A 20,252-nucleotide genomic window follows, 5' to 3' on the forward strand; every position below is an offset into this window, starting at 1 on the left:
CGGTACCATGGGTGAACCTTGCTGATACTTTCTTTTTAATTTGTCGAAATGTTCAATTAACTAATTATAACTATAATTATATGAGAAATATTCACTTCAATATCGACTGGCGTTGATTCTTTCCATCGCTGTGTTAAGTAGAAATATCCTGGTGATCATCTCAGTTTTAATACAGTCTGATAGAAATCTAACAATTTGAGTCGAATTTAGAGGTTCCTATGTTTAGACTTTTCCTTGATATCTCTCAAGTGTAAGTTAAACTTCACGTCAATAAAACAGCCAATTATGTATTTCTAACTCATCATCCATGTTGGCAAAATCCCTGCGACCCAGCCCCCCCCCCCTCCCTTCCAACACACACACATTCAGGTGTCACCTTAGTTGTGACGTCACACATTGGATTGACTTTTAATACAGTTGAATTAACTTTTAATATAGTTGCGATATGAACTCGATTAAAACGCGGTCCTATATAGGGTTGCGTTTTAATTGGAGTTTAATTAAACTCAATTACAATGCAATTTAACGTAGAATTGCGTTTTAATTAAGTTTAATTAAATAAAAGTTGAATATCCCGTGACTGAACATAGAAATGTTTGCGAAGGTATGGTACAAGTATATTGATGTTAATATAAATTGAACCACACCTTCCCCCTTTACTAAACCTATGCTGGACCACTGGCTCCACCTCTACTTCTATATAAACTTCTATACAAACACACGCACGCACGCACACCGCCACCACCACCATTTTCAAAGTAATCTGACTTCGTTGATTTAAATTGGGTAAGATTGTTTCACATTTTGAGTTTATTCAATTCAAAAAACACATTGACAGTTGTAACCTGGTTATATGTATTTTTGTAATACAGGTAAATTAAAACAATAATAAAACAAATACTTTCACAATGTATAATCTTATTTGCCACAAATCTGAAAACACCTCGTACAAACATTCAAGAATTCTTGATCAAATGAATAAATGCAATCCGCATTGGACGGTAGATTATGTTGCTCGTTAAAATCTTGGATACTATTTTACAGACGCGACCATGTGTCTGTGTATTAAAGTTCCATTCACGTTGTGTATTACACTTAAAGTAAGTGGTTACAATGGAAATTACATTTGATTTTGTGATTAAAAACCATGACCTTGTTTCTGTCAAGTACAGGCTAGCTTCACCATTCCAAAATTACAGGATTTGTTGCCATACCAACTGACATCATTTTCTATAATGACCACAATATTTAAAGCTGGAATCCTTGAAAGTTATGACTTACTGTGAATTTATCAAAGTATTTTAAGATAATACTATGGTTGCACATATAGTGAATGTAAATAGTCAGAAATAGTCATGTTTTTTCCAGTTAAAGTTTTAATTACATGGGAATTTGTGAAACGAATTATTTAAACTGTGTATACTTTCAGAATTGATAGAGAATTAAATTACAATTCTAACCATTCCATGTATTTGGCTAAATGTGTATTATACCATATATATATCTGCATCAATAATTTTCTGTTGAATATTTTTTTTTTCAAAAGCATCAATGTTCATTTGTAATAAATTATATTCATACCACATTTTTTATTATGAAAGCATTGCCACTATTTGGACATAGTTATTGCTGTAGTTTATTTCTGTATATGTTGAATTGAAAACCTGAACCTGAATAACATTGTATAATAAAATCGTGTAAAATCCGGTTGATGCGCGAGTGTGACAAGTAAAACTAAAAGTAAAACTGTACGAACAAAGTAAATATTTCATGTCAGAATGTATCAACATACAATTATTTTCACAAAATATTCTTCTAGTTACTTCTAGTAACCGTGGTGTAATTTGATTCGTGTCCGCGTGGGCTCGGTGTTGCACCCACACACATTATCTTGCAAAAAATCGAAGTCACCGTATATCAAAGGTTTATTTGGTGAGTTGTGTGTTAAAATTACATTGTATCCACAAAGTAGAACGTCGCCAATACCGCTTCCATGGTACGACAGTGCCTGTCAAGACAAGAATATCACGCTTGTGAATTACGTGAATACTATGGAATATTTTATTTTCGCTGGAATTAATTTTCGCTGAAAAGGCTTTTTGAACGTTTTGCTTGGAATTTATTTTCACTGATTTTTGATGAATTTAATGTGAAATATAGGAAAAAAAGTATATTCGCTGGATTTTATTTTCACGGAATCATCCCTTCAGCGAAAATAGCGAAAATAAAGTATTTTACAGTAGTTTTCATCCTTACAATGAGTCGCGCTCTCTATCGACGAAGCGCTTATGAGACGTATTTTATCAAGATTCATGGGAACGTGTACAGATTTACTAGTATTTCACTCACCTAAGTCATAAAGTTCTGATAAGTGGCAAATTGATCCAGATAGTTGAGTGTGGCGTCATAACAGTACGTGTACTGCGCCTGTTTGAAAAACAATTGGCAACGGTATAGTAACAAAGTCAATAACATATAAAAAAGGACATTTCAAGCCAGATCCGGTCAGAAAATTCGATATGGATAAATGAAACATGTACTTTTAATTGTTGACCAGACAATACATTGTAAGAATCCATACTTACCAAGGTTTCCACCATTCCAGGTCGATTAAGTCGTAAAGTCTTAACAGCTTGGAAGACGTCGACCGTTTGCTCTACATTGATCCGCTCACACACAGCGACTAGAGTACAAAATATACCGGACCTTCCAATTCCATTACTGAATAAGTGGAATACAAATACAATGTGTTAATACCCTTGGTCAGTATTTTAACACATTTAAAACGTCATACTACGTACGCCATGCACAGAATACGAATGAAACATTTTCCAGTTTCTTTTCATTGCGTGTTTCATTATAGTAAGGGTTTTACGAAGCTTACACTTTAACAATTTTATTTACTCTGCGTGAAGGCGCATTGTGGACAAAGTCAGTGTGTATTCTGATTAAAATCAAACGTTATTTGGTTATTCTTCTTTTATTTTCATTCTTTTGAGTTTTACTTTTTATTTTAGTCATTTATTAAAACAAATTTCTCTGAATTTTTTTTAATTTTTTGACTACAAACGCCCAAAGATTTGAGCAAACTCAATAGAAAATTTCGTAAGATCTTAAATAATCAGATTAAACAACCAGAGGTGGCCTAGTAGGCAGTGATTATGCAATTTGTGCGCAAGCGTCTAAGTTTAATATTGTCTCTATACAGCTTTCTGTGATTGCTTATTATATTTTTGCGAGAGTTGAACGAGATTTCCTATGCGATCAGACTATTAAAATCTGGAAATATAATAAAATATATAAGGAAAGTTATACACATACCAAATCAAAATAATATTTAAAATGGAAAAAAATGGGAAAAAACGCAAAATAGATTTCATTTTAATCAGACTGGTCAGTATGTTATGTTTCAGCTGAAAAAACAATTTACAATTCAAAATTTATTGAAATGTATTCTGCGAACAAGAGTGTGAAAAAATACACATCTTCTTTTTAAGTAAAAGACTGAAATAGGAATGTTTAAGCCATATGATTATTAAATCTGAATATCCAAGCGTTAATTTGGGGACAGGGTATTTGTTCGAATTATCCTCGGCAGTATTTTATTTTGCATGAGTGGAAACAGTGATGTAATGGGAGTTATACTAGTAGTATAGGGTAGCAGGCAGAAAAGTGGAGAGAGTACATCTGTACATCCATACTGACCTGCACTGTACAGTTACCGGTGTATCGCCTGTTGTCTTTTGCCAGGTTTTTACCATATTCATAATGTTAATTATCACATTAAATGATCCAGGGATTTTGTGGTTATCGGGCCAGTTAATTACTTGAAACTGAGTTATGAAGCGGGGATTCTCTTTTCCCTGGAACAAAGTACAAGCAAACCAATGATGTGGTTGTACAGAATACATTAAATGTACGTGTACGTACAAATATAAGTAAAAACAGGTTTATGTGAAATATTTATAAATTATTTTCCAAATATTTGCTCTTCAGGTTTTCTTTATATCTGTTGATTTGATAGTCTAACTTTAAAAAAATGAAAAAAAGACATTTCCGATATTTAGGTATAGGGGGAATTTTGTTGGTAGCGTCTGATATGGGTTACGGTATAAACTCTTAAGAAACTCCTGTGTGCCTCGTTCTTAATCCATAATGTATTTGGTTATAGTGCAATAATAATATCTTACCACTTTGTCAACGTGCTGCAAGCTTATTTTTCTCTCCAAAATATCGCCATGTTGTACCAGGGACATAACTTCAACGCGTAGTGGACCGTGCTGAACGGATCCGCCATCTGGCCAGTATTGTCCGGCTTTCTGAAAGAACCAAAACAGATACAGGACATTGTATTTGTATATACTCATTCATTGCATATTTGTACTTATTTACTGAGATGAGTACGTTGTTAGGGGTTATTATCAGGGTTATCGCCATTCAATATATCAATCATGTGAGTGTCCTACCGAGTAAGTGAATGACTTTTACCAATATACATAGACGCATATGACCGGCAAGATGTCGTTAAGTGCGTGAGAGCTATTTACCTTTGATCCTCAAAATGAAGACTTTTCAAGGAACAAAACCAAGTCTCGTGGCTCTCTCACTGTCAACGAGATCTGGTCGGCCATTTCAGTTTAAACTCTATGACACACCAGTGTATCTCGTGTGCCCAATACCTACCATTTCTTCCGTCATATCGTTCAACATAACAATTGTCAGAGATTTCCAGTCGTACACCATTCTCCAGAAGTCTACCACAGTATGAGGGTATGGCATCTGGGTGGCTATGAATGCATCTTCGTGTGTATACGCCTACGGATAAACATTATTAGCATGCAATCGCTGATATTTCTAATTTTGGCAGACACATATACAAATTACTGCCGATAGAAATAGTTATTCTATATTCTACGGTACGTTATATGCTGAAATCCTACAGTACGTCTAATGAAGTTATGACCCGCAACATTTCAAATTTCCAACAATATTGTTTTAATGGGATTAATAGTCATCGTCCGATTGAGATAATAAAAAGAGACAGTCGTCAAATATTTGTGCTAGAAAATTTAATCACTAGCAAATAACCATGTTTTTAAGAGAGTTACCTGATCTTTCAGTAAAAGTTCATTATGCGTTTGTATAGAAGATAATTGTGCGTAATACAGTCTCAGATCAATCAGGCACTGTGATTTTGGTAAGGAATTTCCAGTCGTTTAAATATTCTAATACGTATGGAAAAGACTTCTGCTAACTGCAAAATTGTAACCTTCAATGAGCCCCCCCCCTCGTTTTAGAAATCCCACGGGGCAAGATTTACTCACTGTGAGGAAACTTGCGTTAATGTAGTTGGCGTAGTCGCCTTTCTTGGCTGGTGTCATCAAGAATGGTCTGCATCTATCAACTGCAGTTAAAACACAAGGAGAACATTATTTATTGGTTAATAATCTTCGCAACAATCGTACATTATTTTGTACGACTATTGGATTTAGTTTGTTCAACTTTTTTGGTAAATAATATAGCGTTGTAATTATGGATAAAATAATTGCGTTGTTTTTTACTATTGTTATTAAATACACATTATGTTTATGTCACATCAGATCGTGAGGAAGTGTTGATCAGTGAACAATATTTGTTATCAGTCTTTCGTATACTGGATGCAAAACATGTAAGCAAATGATGTCACAGTGTATATGCATAATTTAAATATTCTGTCTTGTATATACATAAATTTAATCGTATTTCTTGCTACATGTCTATGACAATATGCCTCACCCGGTCCACGTGATTCACAAATGTACTCGTAATATAAACTTACGTGGCACAACATCTGGGTATCGGTTCTTGTGCGCATTGTCCGGGTCGCTCGCAGACTTGAACTCATCTTTGTGAGGGAATGGACACAGCTTAGCAAGATTCTGTCAAAACATGAGATCGTGTTTTGAATTTATAACATGCTAGTACAATTCTGGTGCTGGTGGTACAAAGCAGTGATTGTATATAAATATTCGATGTATTAGCTTTTACACTTAAATGACTGTAAGTATTACTCTTATTTTTCAAATTTCGGTCGTTCGCTCCCAGATGTTTAGTGTTTTCCAGATCATTTTCCCTTCCACCTCCAATTATGTGTTAAATGTTTATGAAATTGTCGTTCTCTGTTTGAGACGATGAAAAAATGTGCTTTCTTGAGCATATAACTGCACATAACTGCAATGCATCATGGGAGAGAACGTCTCATTGCATATAATGGGAAACTATTATCACCTTGAAAACTAAACTAAATTATATAATATTTTTAAAATGCTTTCACAATAATATTATATGATTTCTCATCCTATGACATCAATGGAGCAAGATTTTGAGATATGTAGAAATAATCCTACTATTAAAAACCGTGTAAATTTTTTTATGACATTTGGGACTCTTTTATTTCGAAAATTTGATTTTTTGTATCCCGATGGTATGAACTCACAAGAGTGAAATTATGGCTAAGATGACATAATCTTCCTTTCGGCTCGAACATCGTTAGATTTATTAGGTTCAATACACTTCTTGTTATACATCCCTCAAAAACTGTCCTACATTTGTATCTGCAATATTATTCCAAAAAAAATCCATACCGATATTTAGACTTTGTAAAATACTTACTTCAAATTCCAGTTGTAGACCGGTTTTCTTTCCTTTTCTTTTCTTCAATTGCTCCAGCTTTATTCTCAGGTCTCCACAAGGTATTTCCGTACTACCGCACAGCGTAGCTTCCAAAACAGCGGTGTATATGAACGCATATTGATCCTGAAAATATCAGGTGATTAAATAATGCAGATTAGACCTCGCCAGTTTTTGCATTCACATTTCCCCCTAATTGTATGTCACCCCTTCAAATAACGATTCCCTAATTACATGCATAATAGTGTCTACCAAACCATTTTTTTTGTAACTTGACTAAATTTGTATTGTAATTGTGTAAATATTTTGCATAGTTAATTTCTAATCGTTTGCTGCTTACGATGGCGACGAAATACGCTTTACCATAGAGTTGGAAGTTGAAAGTCATTATCAGAGAATTTTCTAAACTATCATTGATTATCTTACCGAGGTTTGTACAAAGTTCATTCTAGCCTCCCTACACTTATCAACAAAGTTGAAGATGTCGACTTGATTTTCTGCTTTGGCCATTTCTAGCATGGAGTCTATGGTTATGAACGTACCGGTTCTGCCAATGCCCGCGCTGAAAGGTATGAACAAGTTATTTATTTTTCATGAAAACCAATTAGTCAGCCAGCTAATGTACAAATTGTACATGTACAAACTGCTCTAATAATTGTGATTTCAGAATGAACACTCAGATACATAAAGCGATATACGTGGTGTTTAATAACTGATGGGCAAGTTTACATAACATGCTAATGCTTACATATTTGCATAACCCAAAAAACATCTTAGAGATATTATGATAGGAAATATAAAGTCTGTTGATGGAAGACTTTTTAAACTTTCACCACAATTGCACAGTATATGTGTGGAATAATAACAGTAACACTTTCGCATCCCAAAATATAAGCAGAAGAATATTACTATGCACTAAATGTTAACGACATCGCCTTTCTCTATCAGAAATGTCAAGGAGATCATTTCAATTATTTGTTCAACTTTATTAATTTCTTTCATATGCTATTTACCCATGGTCGGTTGTTATGTTTGTTGTTGATGACGTCATATAGAATCATCATGATGTTTTTGTTTTGTTTCGGTGACGTCATTTATAAAAACCCTGACTCACGGTCGATCATCAGGATGTGTTTTACCAATGACGTCACATATACCAGTCCTAAGTTACAGTGGGAGAAATATGGGATGACGGGTTTATCATTTAAGTCATTTCTAGCAAGCCTTACCTACAGTGAATCACCATGGGCCCAGCATTGGCGGGATTACTGGCTTTCACTCTACGTAAGAATGACAAGACACCTGACGGGTATTTAGGCACTCCCATATCGGGCCACACGCTGAAGTGAAACTGTTTGACCTCTCGAACATCACGTGGTTTATCAATCTGCAATGATAGGTTTATAACTATCTGATTAGCATATAGTGACGTAAGCAATATTACAGTATCTTTAAATGTAGCATGCTAGGAATAGTAATTCACAAAATGAGAGAAAATATGACAAGTCTTTTCATTCAGAGAATTTAAAAATAAGAATATACACGTATCGCCAACGAGCATGAACTACGCCGTTTTTTAATTACTGCTTGTTATGTATAATTGTATGTAATTACCTCAGAAATGTGGAAGGTTCTAATAACCGAATCAGCAAAGCGTTCTTCGTGGAGGTTTTTCACAATAAACACACCACTTGAGCAAGTTTTGTGTAATTCAGGCCAATACTGCGTACATTTTTCCTGTTAATAAAAATAAAATTAAGTACACATAATGTTATTTATCCGACTTTGCCATTTTGCTTGACAACCGACTCGGAGTTGCTAACATAATGTGCCGCCATACTATTATACATCAGTCTGTTCAAAATCATATCTAATTGTATTTTTTCTTTTTTTTTCTTTTTTTAATTATAAATATGTTGCTGTGTCAGTTTATTATTTTGTTTCAATTATTTCCTTAATTTTGATGTTTTTTTTTGTAATTGTCTAATTGCAAAAACCCAAAGATCTGGACAACCTCGAACTCTCGCGAACTTCAATAGCCAATCAGAGAGAGCAATGCATGCAGCCATGGCAAAAATGACATAATCACTGTATACAAAGCCTTTGATTGGTTGGTTTATTAATCTTTGTGATCTCACGAACGGGATATTCTATGTAGGTTGTTCGGATCTTTTGGCGTTTACAGTTAAAAGATTAAAAATATAAATAAAAAATCATTTTAATCAGATTGAGTATACACGTTTTTCGTTATTTGAAACAGAGCTGAACGACTAAACCTAATTTGCATATTTGCCAATAAACAATACATTACATGTAATTCCACAGCGAATAATGAAGCGAACGACACTTTTTACTCACAAACAAATGACGTCATACCCGTTTCATAGCGTGTCAAGGCAGTAAGGAAAATAACTAGACAATCCTTACCCGTCCTTGTTCGATGAGATTGGTTGCCATCAATATGGTTCTCACTTTTTCCTGCCAAATCATTCTCCAGAAATCTTTTTCTGTAACACTCTTTGTACCTTTGTGATAGAATAGACAGTAATACGTTTTACCAGAGGTACATTACTTGGGGTTTGCAACTACGGTGACATGATACCAAGATCCCGTTACAATCTCGCTCTCGCATAAGCGTTCCAACTCAGAAAAATGCGAATGCGCATGCCCGAGGTAACTAGGATACTGGGATGTCCAGGTGGATCAAAGTAGCTGCTCACGATATGACGGATTACGAGAACTATATTTTCTGTACATTTTCGATGTATTACATTTTTCACTACGATAGTGGCAAGAAAAGTTTTATTTTTTCATTACAAACCTTGAACATTGATATATATCATGTCAGAAGGTCGTAGCCTCAGTCTCGCTATCTACGAGATGAGGCTTCAATGGGATCTTGACATGATGTCACCATACAGTACTATGCGAGTTGCAAACCCCAAGTAATGTACCTCTGGTTTTACCTCATGCTACGAAAACTCATTGATACATCTTAAACGAAGTTTGGCTGAAAGGTTACCAGATTTTTCAGCTAACTCTCACACTTATGACTTTCTAAAGTTTGCATATTTTTGAGGTTTTGATTCAATAAAATAATATGAGATGCAATGATATGATTTGAATAAAGTAAATAAATAATGTTATGTTACGTCGTCTCATATTACGTTACGTTTCAGTATGTTTTGTTACGTGGCGTTTTGTTGCTACACACCTTGTGTGGCGATGTATGTTGTATTCTTGTAGCCCTGAAATTGGACAAAACAAGATTATGAAAACGTTGTTGGGGTCAATATTTCTAGTCTATTAATGACAATATATATGATGAAAACAATTTACAGTGCGCCCGAAAAACATGTAAGCACCGTTAAAGGTGAAAAACTTACTTTAATATAGGACGCATTTATGTAGTCTGAGTTCTCGTCGCCGTCCGTGATATCCAACACTACACGAGAATGGTCGTCTATGAAAATAAATTAAATATATATTAACACTTCTACACTGAACCACTAATCGTAAAATTGCCATAACACCATTATGATAATACTAAACGGTAGTAGTGAATAGCTATCAATGCCAAATATGGAACGTGATGTCTAAGGATAAATGCACCATATGTTCCGCCGACACATGTACTTTGCACACATAAAAGTGAGGAGAAACAACAGTGACTTTCAGTGTCGAGAATAGTCGCCTGGTATAATATTTAAACACCAATGCTGTCATATATTTATTTTTTTAGTAATAAAAATATCCAGAATTTGTTCAGTTTGCAACAAATTGTACTCCAGCCTGAGTTGAGGGTAACCAGTCCAATTTTCAAAAAAATGCTAGTTGTATTTTAGTGGATAGTTGCCATTTTGGCAGTATTATAACGTTTTTATCATAGGTTCCTATAGCAGAGATAATATGCCATATCTCAAATTGTTGGCTGGTGACATTTGCTGGGAAAAAATACATTGTTATTGATGGGGGAATTTTGTTGTCCTGAATTATTTTAAAATTCCAGGTTTTAAAAAGATTTACCAAAAATACAATTTTGTTTCATGGAATTGTTCTGAAAATAATAGTTTCTCAAAAATACGTCATGTAACATATAAAATAATGCTATTTAATTGTGCCAGGAGTCTATAGTTCCATGGTTGTACATAATAAACCAACATTGTCATGATGTGGCTGCCCTGATGCAAGTACCAAGTCATTAAATGATGGTAAGAATGTAGATTGTTTTGTCATGGAAACAGCATTTTGAATCAATGAATCTACTAACGTAGTTGAAATAATAGTAGAGGCGAGTGCTATGTAGTTGAACACGGCATTTTTTATTGAGTATTTATGCCACTTTGTGTTGACGTGGTGATGGAGATGGTAGTTTTTATATATACGTAGACAAGAGTACGGACATTTGAAGCATCCATGCAGAGATCAGGTAAACTATGGATGCTTTCAAAACAATAGGATTTAGGGAGGTCTTTCTAATTTACTTACATGCCGCTATGTTAGTGAACTTATTTTTTGGACGATTTACGTTTTTGCCGCCAACTTTCCATTCTCCATTCTGCCCTTCTTTGAGTTCCTAATGGTTGAATTTTGACGAGATAAAAATAAAAGATCATTATGAGTGTGACATACTCTCATTTAAAAAGCGGTGGTCGTCGCGCGCATAACATGTTCCTTTTCTGTGTAAATAAAAAAAATGTAATTTACACGCACATCTTCTTTTGAGAGTATCGGAAGTTTTCATTACAACAATCTCAACATGTTATGGTGTGTACATTGCTCAGGGATTGATTGGTACTTTACGTTTGTGCAAAGTGTGAAAGCACCTTTAAAGGGCGGCAGTCGTTTAGCCGCGTCCTGTTCGATATGGGACTCATAGCGACGCTTGTAAAATACATTGTTTATTTACATGAAATTCGAACACGCGCTGCGCGACGACTACCGCGGTTTTAAGTTTATATAAAGTGTTTATGCCCCTTTAAACGATTGAATGAATCGTTTAAAATTATACAGCAAGAACTGAATAGTATGCATGCACCATATTACGTGTTTTTTTTTTGTTTTTTTTTTGTTTAGCATACTTTATAGAATATATAGGGGTAATAGAATGTGTGATAAATAACTTCCAGGTCAATATACAGTATATGCACAGCTCTTGTTGTATTTTGACCCTCGCCTCTTACGTCCTCCAAATAGCAATATTGACATTTACCATAAATTCTGCCTCCAGGTTGTGACCTCTGCCTGCGGCTTTTTTACGCGTTATATAATCTGCTAAATTCGCCACTTGGATTGGCTGATGTTTTGGCTTAGGCGGCGGCACGGGGCGTTCTCTCGGTGTCGGAGTGGGAAGAACGTCATCGTCTGGGGTGATCGGCGCCCAATTATTTGGAGGATTATGAGTACCACCATTTCTACCAGAATGAGGGTCGTGTTTAATTAAACCTGTCGAATAAGCACACATTTGTTATGTGAAAATCATAAAATTTGCGCATTGTGTGGCGTAGTGAAATCGATGTTACTTATTATAGGACTTTGGTTTGACGTGTGTGCCGTTCAGAATATATCAAAACAAATCACTGGCTCAAGATTTCAAGGTATAATGTACATTTGTACGTGGACAATCCCCCGTCACCCATCCACGTTATAGAACTACTTCGTCGATAGAGGGCGCGAACGGCGTACTGATGCTGACGGCGGAGTCAATGATAATACTAAATCACCTATTGATAATAGTCGTGTAAATCATGATCTTGAACTGCTTCTGGCTTTAAAAAATTGCCTTTACATGCTGGTGTTATGTATTTAGTAGTGACAACTTTGCAAGCCATGAGACACATCCCTGGTAATCACGTGATCGTGCGAACGACTGCAGCGATTGGCTGATCGCATGTTTACTCCGCCTCGCCTTAGTGTTTTGACTTTTAATATAGAAAGTTGGTAGCCTTTGTAAGGAGGGAGATCGAGAGGACGGTACAGCGAGGGGTTACCTCAATTGACTGCTTGTGTGAATAAAGCTGGATGTAATGAACTAATGTGTATTTATTTGGGTCGAATCTGGTATCTCTATGTGTAAGTGACATCAGCCAAGCGAAACGAAATTCCCTGATTTCCGAACACAACGCCAGTGTTCAAGACACTGGAAAACCTTCAAATGAATTCAACTGCGTGAAAAAGAGTTGACTATTTTGTTTTGTTCAGAAACTCTTAAAGGTTGGCGTTGATGTCGCTCAAATTACGTACCTATCTATCTATCGGTAGCGTCGATCTCGCGAGATTTAGAGATCACCTACAAACATTTCCGTGGATCTAAAACATTAAATGAAATAAATACCTTTTTCCTTCAGGTAGTTAGGCATAGCTTGTCTCCACGTTTTCTTTGTCCTGAAATCAACGTAATGATCTTGTAAATTCGGTTGATCAACATGAAAACATATTTTTCCGAATCGTTCTAGGATAAATCCGTTTGACTTTGTCTTTTTGTTGATCTATATATCCACATTGTTACATACTGAATAATATCATAAACACAGTTTCGTATATAGCTGTACAGTAACTGAGGAGAACCACGCTCCAAGCCTGGTTATAATTGAATATTAACAAAACTGTAGTTTTGAAGATTAATTTAAGTTTTTTTTAATTTTCATTTAGATGTAAATACCACTTTACATTTTTGAATTATTTATTTACAGTTGCGATTTTTTTTTTCATTTGCAATTTAACCTAACTTTTGGAGATTCGTAATTTAACTTTCAATATTTTAGTCCTTTCACACGTGACTTTAAATACATGACCCATCAACTCTCGCTGCTTAGTTTCACATGAACCGGATGACTCTTGCATGACCTGTCGAACATCTGTAGAACAAAGATTTTATGAAAATACTTATTTGTTTTGCCAGTGTGTAACCCCCCCCCCCCCACACACACACACACACACCCTCACACTCCACTGACGAGACTGCGACACGAACATATCATCGAGTAAGCCTTAACCTGGCTCAAAACGAAGGTGTATTATATATTTGAAACAGTATGACATCATTTCCAACGACAATAATCATAATTTAATTTAGAAAGCTCCAGAAAACTAGAAAAGTGGCCTTACATATTCTCCCGCGTCTGCAGTACATTGTGGTGATCACCGTGACGAGGAAACACAATGTGTATCAGCAACAAAACATTACCTTAAAATTATCTCCGTCGCAAAACTCACAAAAAACTCGTTTTAAATTTAGTTACTGTCGATTTCGATGACTTTTGTCGTACTTACAATTACGATTCTTTCTAAACACGTAAATGAATTACAGCGACTTTCACCGTCCCAAATTCGCAATAATCACCAAAATGTTATTTTTTTTAATAAAAATGGTTTCACATCTACAATACAAAACACGATAATTTTTACATTTTTGTGAACTAACACGTGAACACGGTAACCACAGAAAACTTGTTCTGTAGAATATTAATTCAGAATAAGAGAAATGGTAAGAAAAATGGCAAACAAAACATGACATGACATACGTGTCTTTCGTGAATTAAATAAACAATAAATTTTCAAATAATCTTCCAGATTAGCATTGAGTCATGGGTATAAATCGTTGTCGTTTGTTCGAGCAGTTACATTAAACATGATTAAAACAGAATTCAACGAGAATGCTAGATAGGGACTCTCCTCGTTTGCTATTTTCATTCAAAAACATATACAAATTTAAAAAAGAAGTAAAAAAATCAGTCTTACCTTATTAAGTATATGTACAACACTACCAAAAATATGGTAAATAATATCAATATCGTAAGCAAAGCAGCTACGATTCCTAAACCTACGGCACTCATACCTACAGGTGAAATCATACGATGATTTAATCCAAGACAATATAGAGAGAAAGACCTCGTGTCTTTGATTTGATAAACAGCGCCACAATGTTTTTGTATAATAACACACGTACCGTTGACGTAATACTGTTACGGGAATGCCTATTGGTACATTTTGTACACCGCATAGCTTATGCGTAATGTGCACTTTTATAATATATACGTTTTTTTAACTAATATTACTATCCAAAATCCTGTCAACATTAACATTGTGAAGCGCTCGTACAAAAGAACGTCTCCAATTTATTGAACACTTTTTGTATGTACAAAAAATAATTATATAATACGGATTTTAAAAGCCATGAAAGATTTATGTGGTTTTCCCTATAGACTTTTTTCAAAACGTTTATCATTGTGTTTACGTGAGTGTTATAGTCACGTCAATTACAACTATCGGATGTAAGTTTTAACCAGCCTGAGTGAATATTAATTTAATTAATATCTTAATATATGTATAGCTGCTTTCCAGTGGGGTTTGTTATCATAAATGTACATGTATATTATAAATCCGTTTGTGGATGAAATCACCAACAATATTGTGAAATGTTGAAATGTAACATGACCTGAACTTTAGAAACTCCCAAAAGTCATCTGAAACCCCAAAATACAAATAATACTATAATTCTAAAATAATTATTTCTATCTATTTGTGAGATAACCACATGGGGATATTCTTTAGGAATGATATACGAGAATGGCGTTTCATCTGCATGAATATGAGTATGAGTAACCCCTCCGACTAATGGTACCCAGCGTAAATTTGTTAATTGCAAAATTATATTCATATGTATATCATTTCTAATTAAAATAACGATACGATAAGGGTATACATGTCTATGGTGTCACGGGCTTATTGCTAAACGCGTCGAACTGTCAAAGAACTTCAGTCGCATTCATGGAGTAGAACATGTAGCATCGTTGACCCTAAGTAAACACTTTCTGAGAAGTTGCAATCTGAGAGAAATTATCTAGGGCGCAAATTTGGTGAATTCGAACACAGTCCCTTCACAACGTTGTGGGGGGACTGTGATTCGAATCAGATGTGGTAAATTTGTCGTAGTCGTAGCAGCCGTTTGTGCCACACGTATCAGTTACTGAAAATAGAATCCTACACAGTCATTACAGGGGATGTGCTTGAGTAAAACAGAGAAGTGATGCAACTCATTTACTGCTGTGTAACATCTTCCCACACTCCCTAAAGCAGACAAAATGCATGTTTCATTGAGAAATATTGACGTAGAAAATAACGCTACAAAGCCCACACTGTTGTTTATTTACGATATTCATTCACTGGGTCGACAATTTCAACCTCGTTTTAGATTCATTGTTTCACTTCCTTGATTGTACTGATATAAATTACATAAATTGTTCACAAAAGTTCAAGTAGATTGTATCATGGAGTTCCATGGTTTACCGACATCTGTTGTATGTGTACTGGGCCACAATATACAATTATATGTATATATGCTGCTTTCAGGGATTGATGTTGTCATACTCAATTTTGCATTTTAGCGGCAAGTAAATGATACTACGAGAGTGTGGAAAGTGGCACGGCGATTATAATAGCATTTTCATTTTGGCCAGACAGCTCCAGGATTGGCATACAGTAAGTACAGTGGACTATATATATATGTCCCAGCCTACGCTGGAAGTCGAAGTTAGTAGATGGTCATTCGTGAGAAATCACACTACTTTGGCACTCTACTGGGTGGCGACCTGGTTGTACTACTAGTAACGAAGAATTGTTCGTACACAGAGTTGAAAACATCTCAACGTGATACCAGTGATGGTACAACGCGCGTTGGATTATCTGTAATGAACTAATGTGTATTCATTTGGGTCGAATCTGGTATCTCTACGTGTTGGTGACATTAGCCAAGCGAGACAAAATTCCCTGATCCCTGAACACAACGCCAGTGTTTATGACACAATGCACTAACCAACCCCAGTTTCTATATATTAATTATAACAGAGCTGTACATCGACTGGTCAATATATATCTTCTGAGCTAGCGTAGGAAATTTAGATGATTTGAAGGGGTGTTTATCCGTGATATATGTTCTCTGAATATCACACACAATAATTATTGAATTCAGGTAATCTCAGTCATTTTCCCATCCCAGCAGTTAAATTTCTAAGCGAACACCCCCATATTAGCGCATAGTATCCGGGTAGTATCGACCGCCCCTTGGTCAAACACGAACGCTTTCAGGCGTTATATATATCTCTAAACGATGTTTGAGAATAACAAAGCATTTGGAAGAAAGCCAACAGTTGACCCATGATACATAACAACGATATAACCTGCCACAAATGAACAAGTCAGCATATCAAATAGCCATATCCATTCATCAAGTTCGCATGCCGGGGCAATAAGAAAGGCTGAAGAACTTTGTTCACAATTACAGTCCTGAAAAAGTCAGAGGCCATTACGGAAGCGGAAATAGATTATATAATGTGATATCCTTAGTCTATGGTCACAATATTCAATATTCAAGGCAAATTATTAATATATTTAAAGTGAGAATGTTTTTAACAATTACTAAAATGGCTTCGTTCGAATATAAAACTCAGCCAACACGGAAGTAGAATTTGTTGTCATTAGCATGTTGATACATTGCGGCAAATATATATACTTCAAACTCGACAAAAATGACGTCAATCGATGTATATAGATATTGCCACACTAAACTATTTGTTATATACTTGCTACAATTATGTTGTTTGTAAGAAAAACTTCCCAGTTTTTCACGTTTCAAATAGAGCACATGTACTGTTTGCAATAATTAAATGGTGTATATATATCATTTATGTATAAATATGCTGAATATATTTTGTACTTTCAAGAAAATTATAATATTTTCCCTAACATCTCATAGGTTTTGCAGTCATCCCTCACTCTGGCCGGCCGGCTAGTTTATAGCCCGCTTGTCTCATGTGAACGTGATAGAGCAAAAGATTGCAGTAAATTGTTTACATATTGTATTTTGCATACTGTTATTGTTATTCGGCGTAAATGATTTATGATTTAGTACCAGACACTTCCAGTCTGTACCAATACACATCGACCCTTGAACTGGCTATAACCATTAATGAAGGAGTGACAAGATATAGTTAGTCTCAGTGACTAGCTTCTCGACATCGCCCTCTCTCAAGCACAAATCAAAGTATTGATAATTTTCTGCTTTGAGTCTGGGTGGGGATAATTTAATACGTTCAGCACAAATTTTGTAAAATCCCTTCAATGTAAATGTTAAAACAGTGACCTGATAGTTATATAAGAATTTAGTGGACTACCAATTTATGCTATGTATTTCTCTCGATAAAATATTTTTGGCAAAATATTCCACAAATGGGTTTCAATATCTATTCCAAAAACACTTAGCAAAACAACGTTTCACAGAAACTGGTCACTACTCTCCAATCTTGGATTCGGTTTTGGTTCCACATCTATGTTCTTGTCAGAATTCAAACAGAGAAAAACAAATTGTACAATACAAAGATTGAATACAATGAAGATCGCTGATAATACATTCAGTTACATAATAATATGGGAAATGCATTTATTTGTTATGACGTAATGTTATAACATTTACGGGTATTATTACGGAAATAGACACACAACACAAGACTATGACTAAATCAACAAACAAACGTTACGGTGATAATTGATTGCTACGCTACATTATCCGATGAAATGAAATCGACCACTTCAGATGTCGCATTTACTTGTGTACTCAATTTCTTTAAAATTAGTTTAGCCGATTAGAAAATCAGTAAATTATATGCAAATTAGATGATAAACATATTAATATTGGCATACAAAATAATTCTTATAGTTGCTATCATTCTCTGAGGTTTGCAAAATGTTAGCTAACAGAATTCATCATTTTGTTATTCGGTTAGGTATGACAATCCCCAAAAATCAAATACATTAATAAACAATTGTTCGTTGCTTCTGTATAATAGCTTCTCAAACTTCAAATCTTAAGTCTTTAATCTTAAAATCTGATCAGCCCCATTAATTCATCGACGACCATTTTTTACTTCGATCGAAATTCTATAGTGATCAATTATGTATTTAGAGCATTCAACTGATATTACATGCAATAGACATGGTGTTGTTGTTGTTGTTGTTGTATTCTACCTTCATATGTGGCCTAGCTTAGAATATAAACGCGAACGCCCACAAACTGGCATCTATGTAATAGTTGCATTGTCCTACTTTCAACATTCATACTGGGTGCAGTGAAATAAGGGAAATTTGCTCAATTTCTAGTCTATCCGGTTAAGATACTTATAGCTATACATTCATTATATACATGATTCTGGTGAATGAGAAGGTCATCAAAAGATGTTAAAGAAACCAACAAAGACGACCAAGACCTCTAAACAAATGCCCAAATATCGTGAATCAAAAATCTTTCATGTGTTTTTTTCCTGTAAACAACAATTAATGTTCATTTTTTGGCTGTGTCTGGTTACCGTGGACAATATGTCAACCTAGCATTATGTAGGAGTGAGTTATTGTCCAGAATGTCGTTGGTTTATTTGTTTAAAAAATGTTGTGATTTATCATGTTTGTTAAGTTATCTCGGTGTTCGATGGTATCTACCTGCAACAGAGATTAAATTTGAATCATTTAATTAAATGATGGCCAATATAATACGTGTCTGAACTCTATCTGAGGTAAAGTTGGCCTATCATGTTTAAAACTGTACGTCAAGTGTGGTTTAATGCGATATTACTTGAAACAATCATAATATATAAGATAAGGGGATTATATTGTACCACGCTGTGTTTTGGACAAAGACTCTAATGGCTCTCATACCTAATTAAATGTGTACACATTAACTTGCCGTGTTCACTGCACGGTTTTTCTATAGTTTTACATTCTCAGATGAATTAATACTTAAATAAGCGAACAAAACAAACAAATAATTAAATACGATGTGGTTATCCACTACATCACATTCTGTACTCACTGACGGGCGTTGCATGCTGTATTTATTGACCTATTGACCTATTGGGATATGGCCCAATAAAATACTTTTACCGTTTATATACCAAACTCAGTTTCACGTAACATCGTCATAAAAGAACAGCCATTGTCTGATACTTACCTGAGACTCAGTCAAATATCACGAAACCAAATTTTCCGTGCTCCAAGTATTTTTTGACGCTTACTTCCTTATTTTGCTGAAACGCACTTCCTCCTTGGTATTGCTATTTCGCAATAAAATGTATATGATTCCGGATTACGTAGATCGATCTGACGACTCGGCCGACAATGCCTCGTAAAAAACTGACTTATTGTTAAATTTGATACTTTGGAAACGGTCTTGAGTTCCCACAATGTGCGTTTTATATGTGGTTCATATCGATCCAGCAGTGTGGTAAAAATGCAGGAACGGTGAACTAGTTAGTTGAAAATTACCTGCATTCGATACGCACCTGCGCAGACTCTGTAACCGTGCGGAGTGTTGTGGGGTTACGTGTGACAGGTTATCTCCAATCACGGGTCTTGAAGGTTATCAAGGCTTTGTTATGATGGTCACGCAACGGTAACAAACACCGACTGCGGAAATGGGGTTATTTTCATTTCAAAAGTACTATTTTATTACTAGTACGTTGCTGTAATGGTGGCAGACTATTATTTCATACTTGCCGGCTTTATAACCATGTATTCTATATAGTATGTGGTCCGAC

The 20,252-nt window shown here is 35.1% G+C and overlaps 1 protein-coding gene across 1 annotated transcript; it reads right to left on the reverse strand.

Annotated features, from left to right (window-relative positions):
- Nucleotides 1-776: 776 nt before the first annotated feature.
- LOC102808832 (receptor-type tyrosine-protein phosphatase mu-like) lies at nt 777-20,023 on the reverse strand. The gene is made up of 20 exons (XM_006816088.3): nt 19,667-20,023; nt 14,410-14,506; nt 13,004-13,053; nt 11,882-12,114; nt 11,158-11,245; nt 10,056-10,132; nt 9,884-9,917; nt 9,097-9,194; nt 8,284-8,406; nt 7,899-8,056; nt 7,096-7,231; nt 6,652-6,795; nt 5,819-5,918; nt 5,325-5,404; nt 4,684-4,815; nt 4,191-4,319; nt 3,706-3,863; nt 2,586-2,721; nt 2,350-2,427; nt 777-2,008 (listed from the first exon to the last, which is right to left on the reverse strand). Exons 2-19 carry the CDS (start codon nt 14,502-14,504, stop codon nt 2,350-2,352), a joined length of 2,049 nt encoding a protein of 682 aa, XP_006816151.3. The 5' UTR covers nt 14,505-14,506; nt 19,667-20,023; the 3' UTR covers nt 777-2,008.
- Between the last annotated feature and the right edge of the window lie 229 nt (nt 20,024-20,252).

Source organism: Saccoglossus kowalevskii, chromosome 9 (genome assembly GCF_978046115.1).
Source record: "Saccoglossus kowalevskii chromosome 9, keSacKowa6.1, whole genome shotgun sequence".
In the NCBI taxonomy this organism is placed as follows: domain Eukaryota; kingdom Metazoa; phylum Hemichordata; class Enteropneusta; family Harrimaniidae; genus Saccoglossus; species Saccoglossus kowalevskii.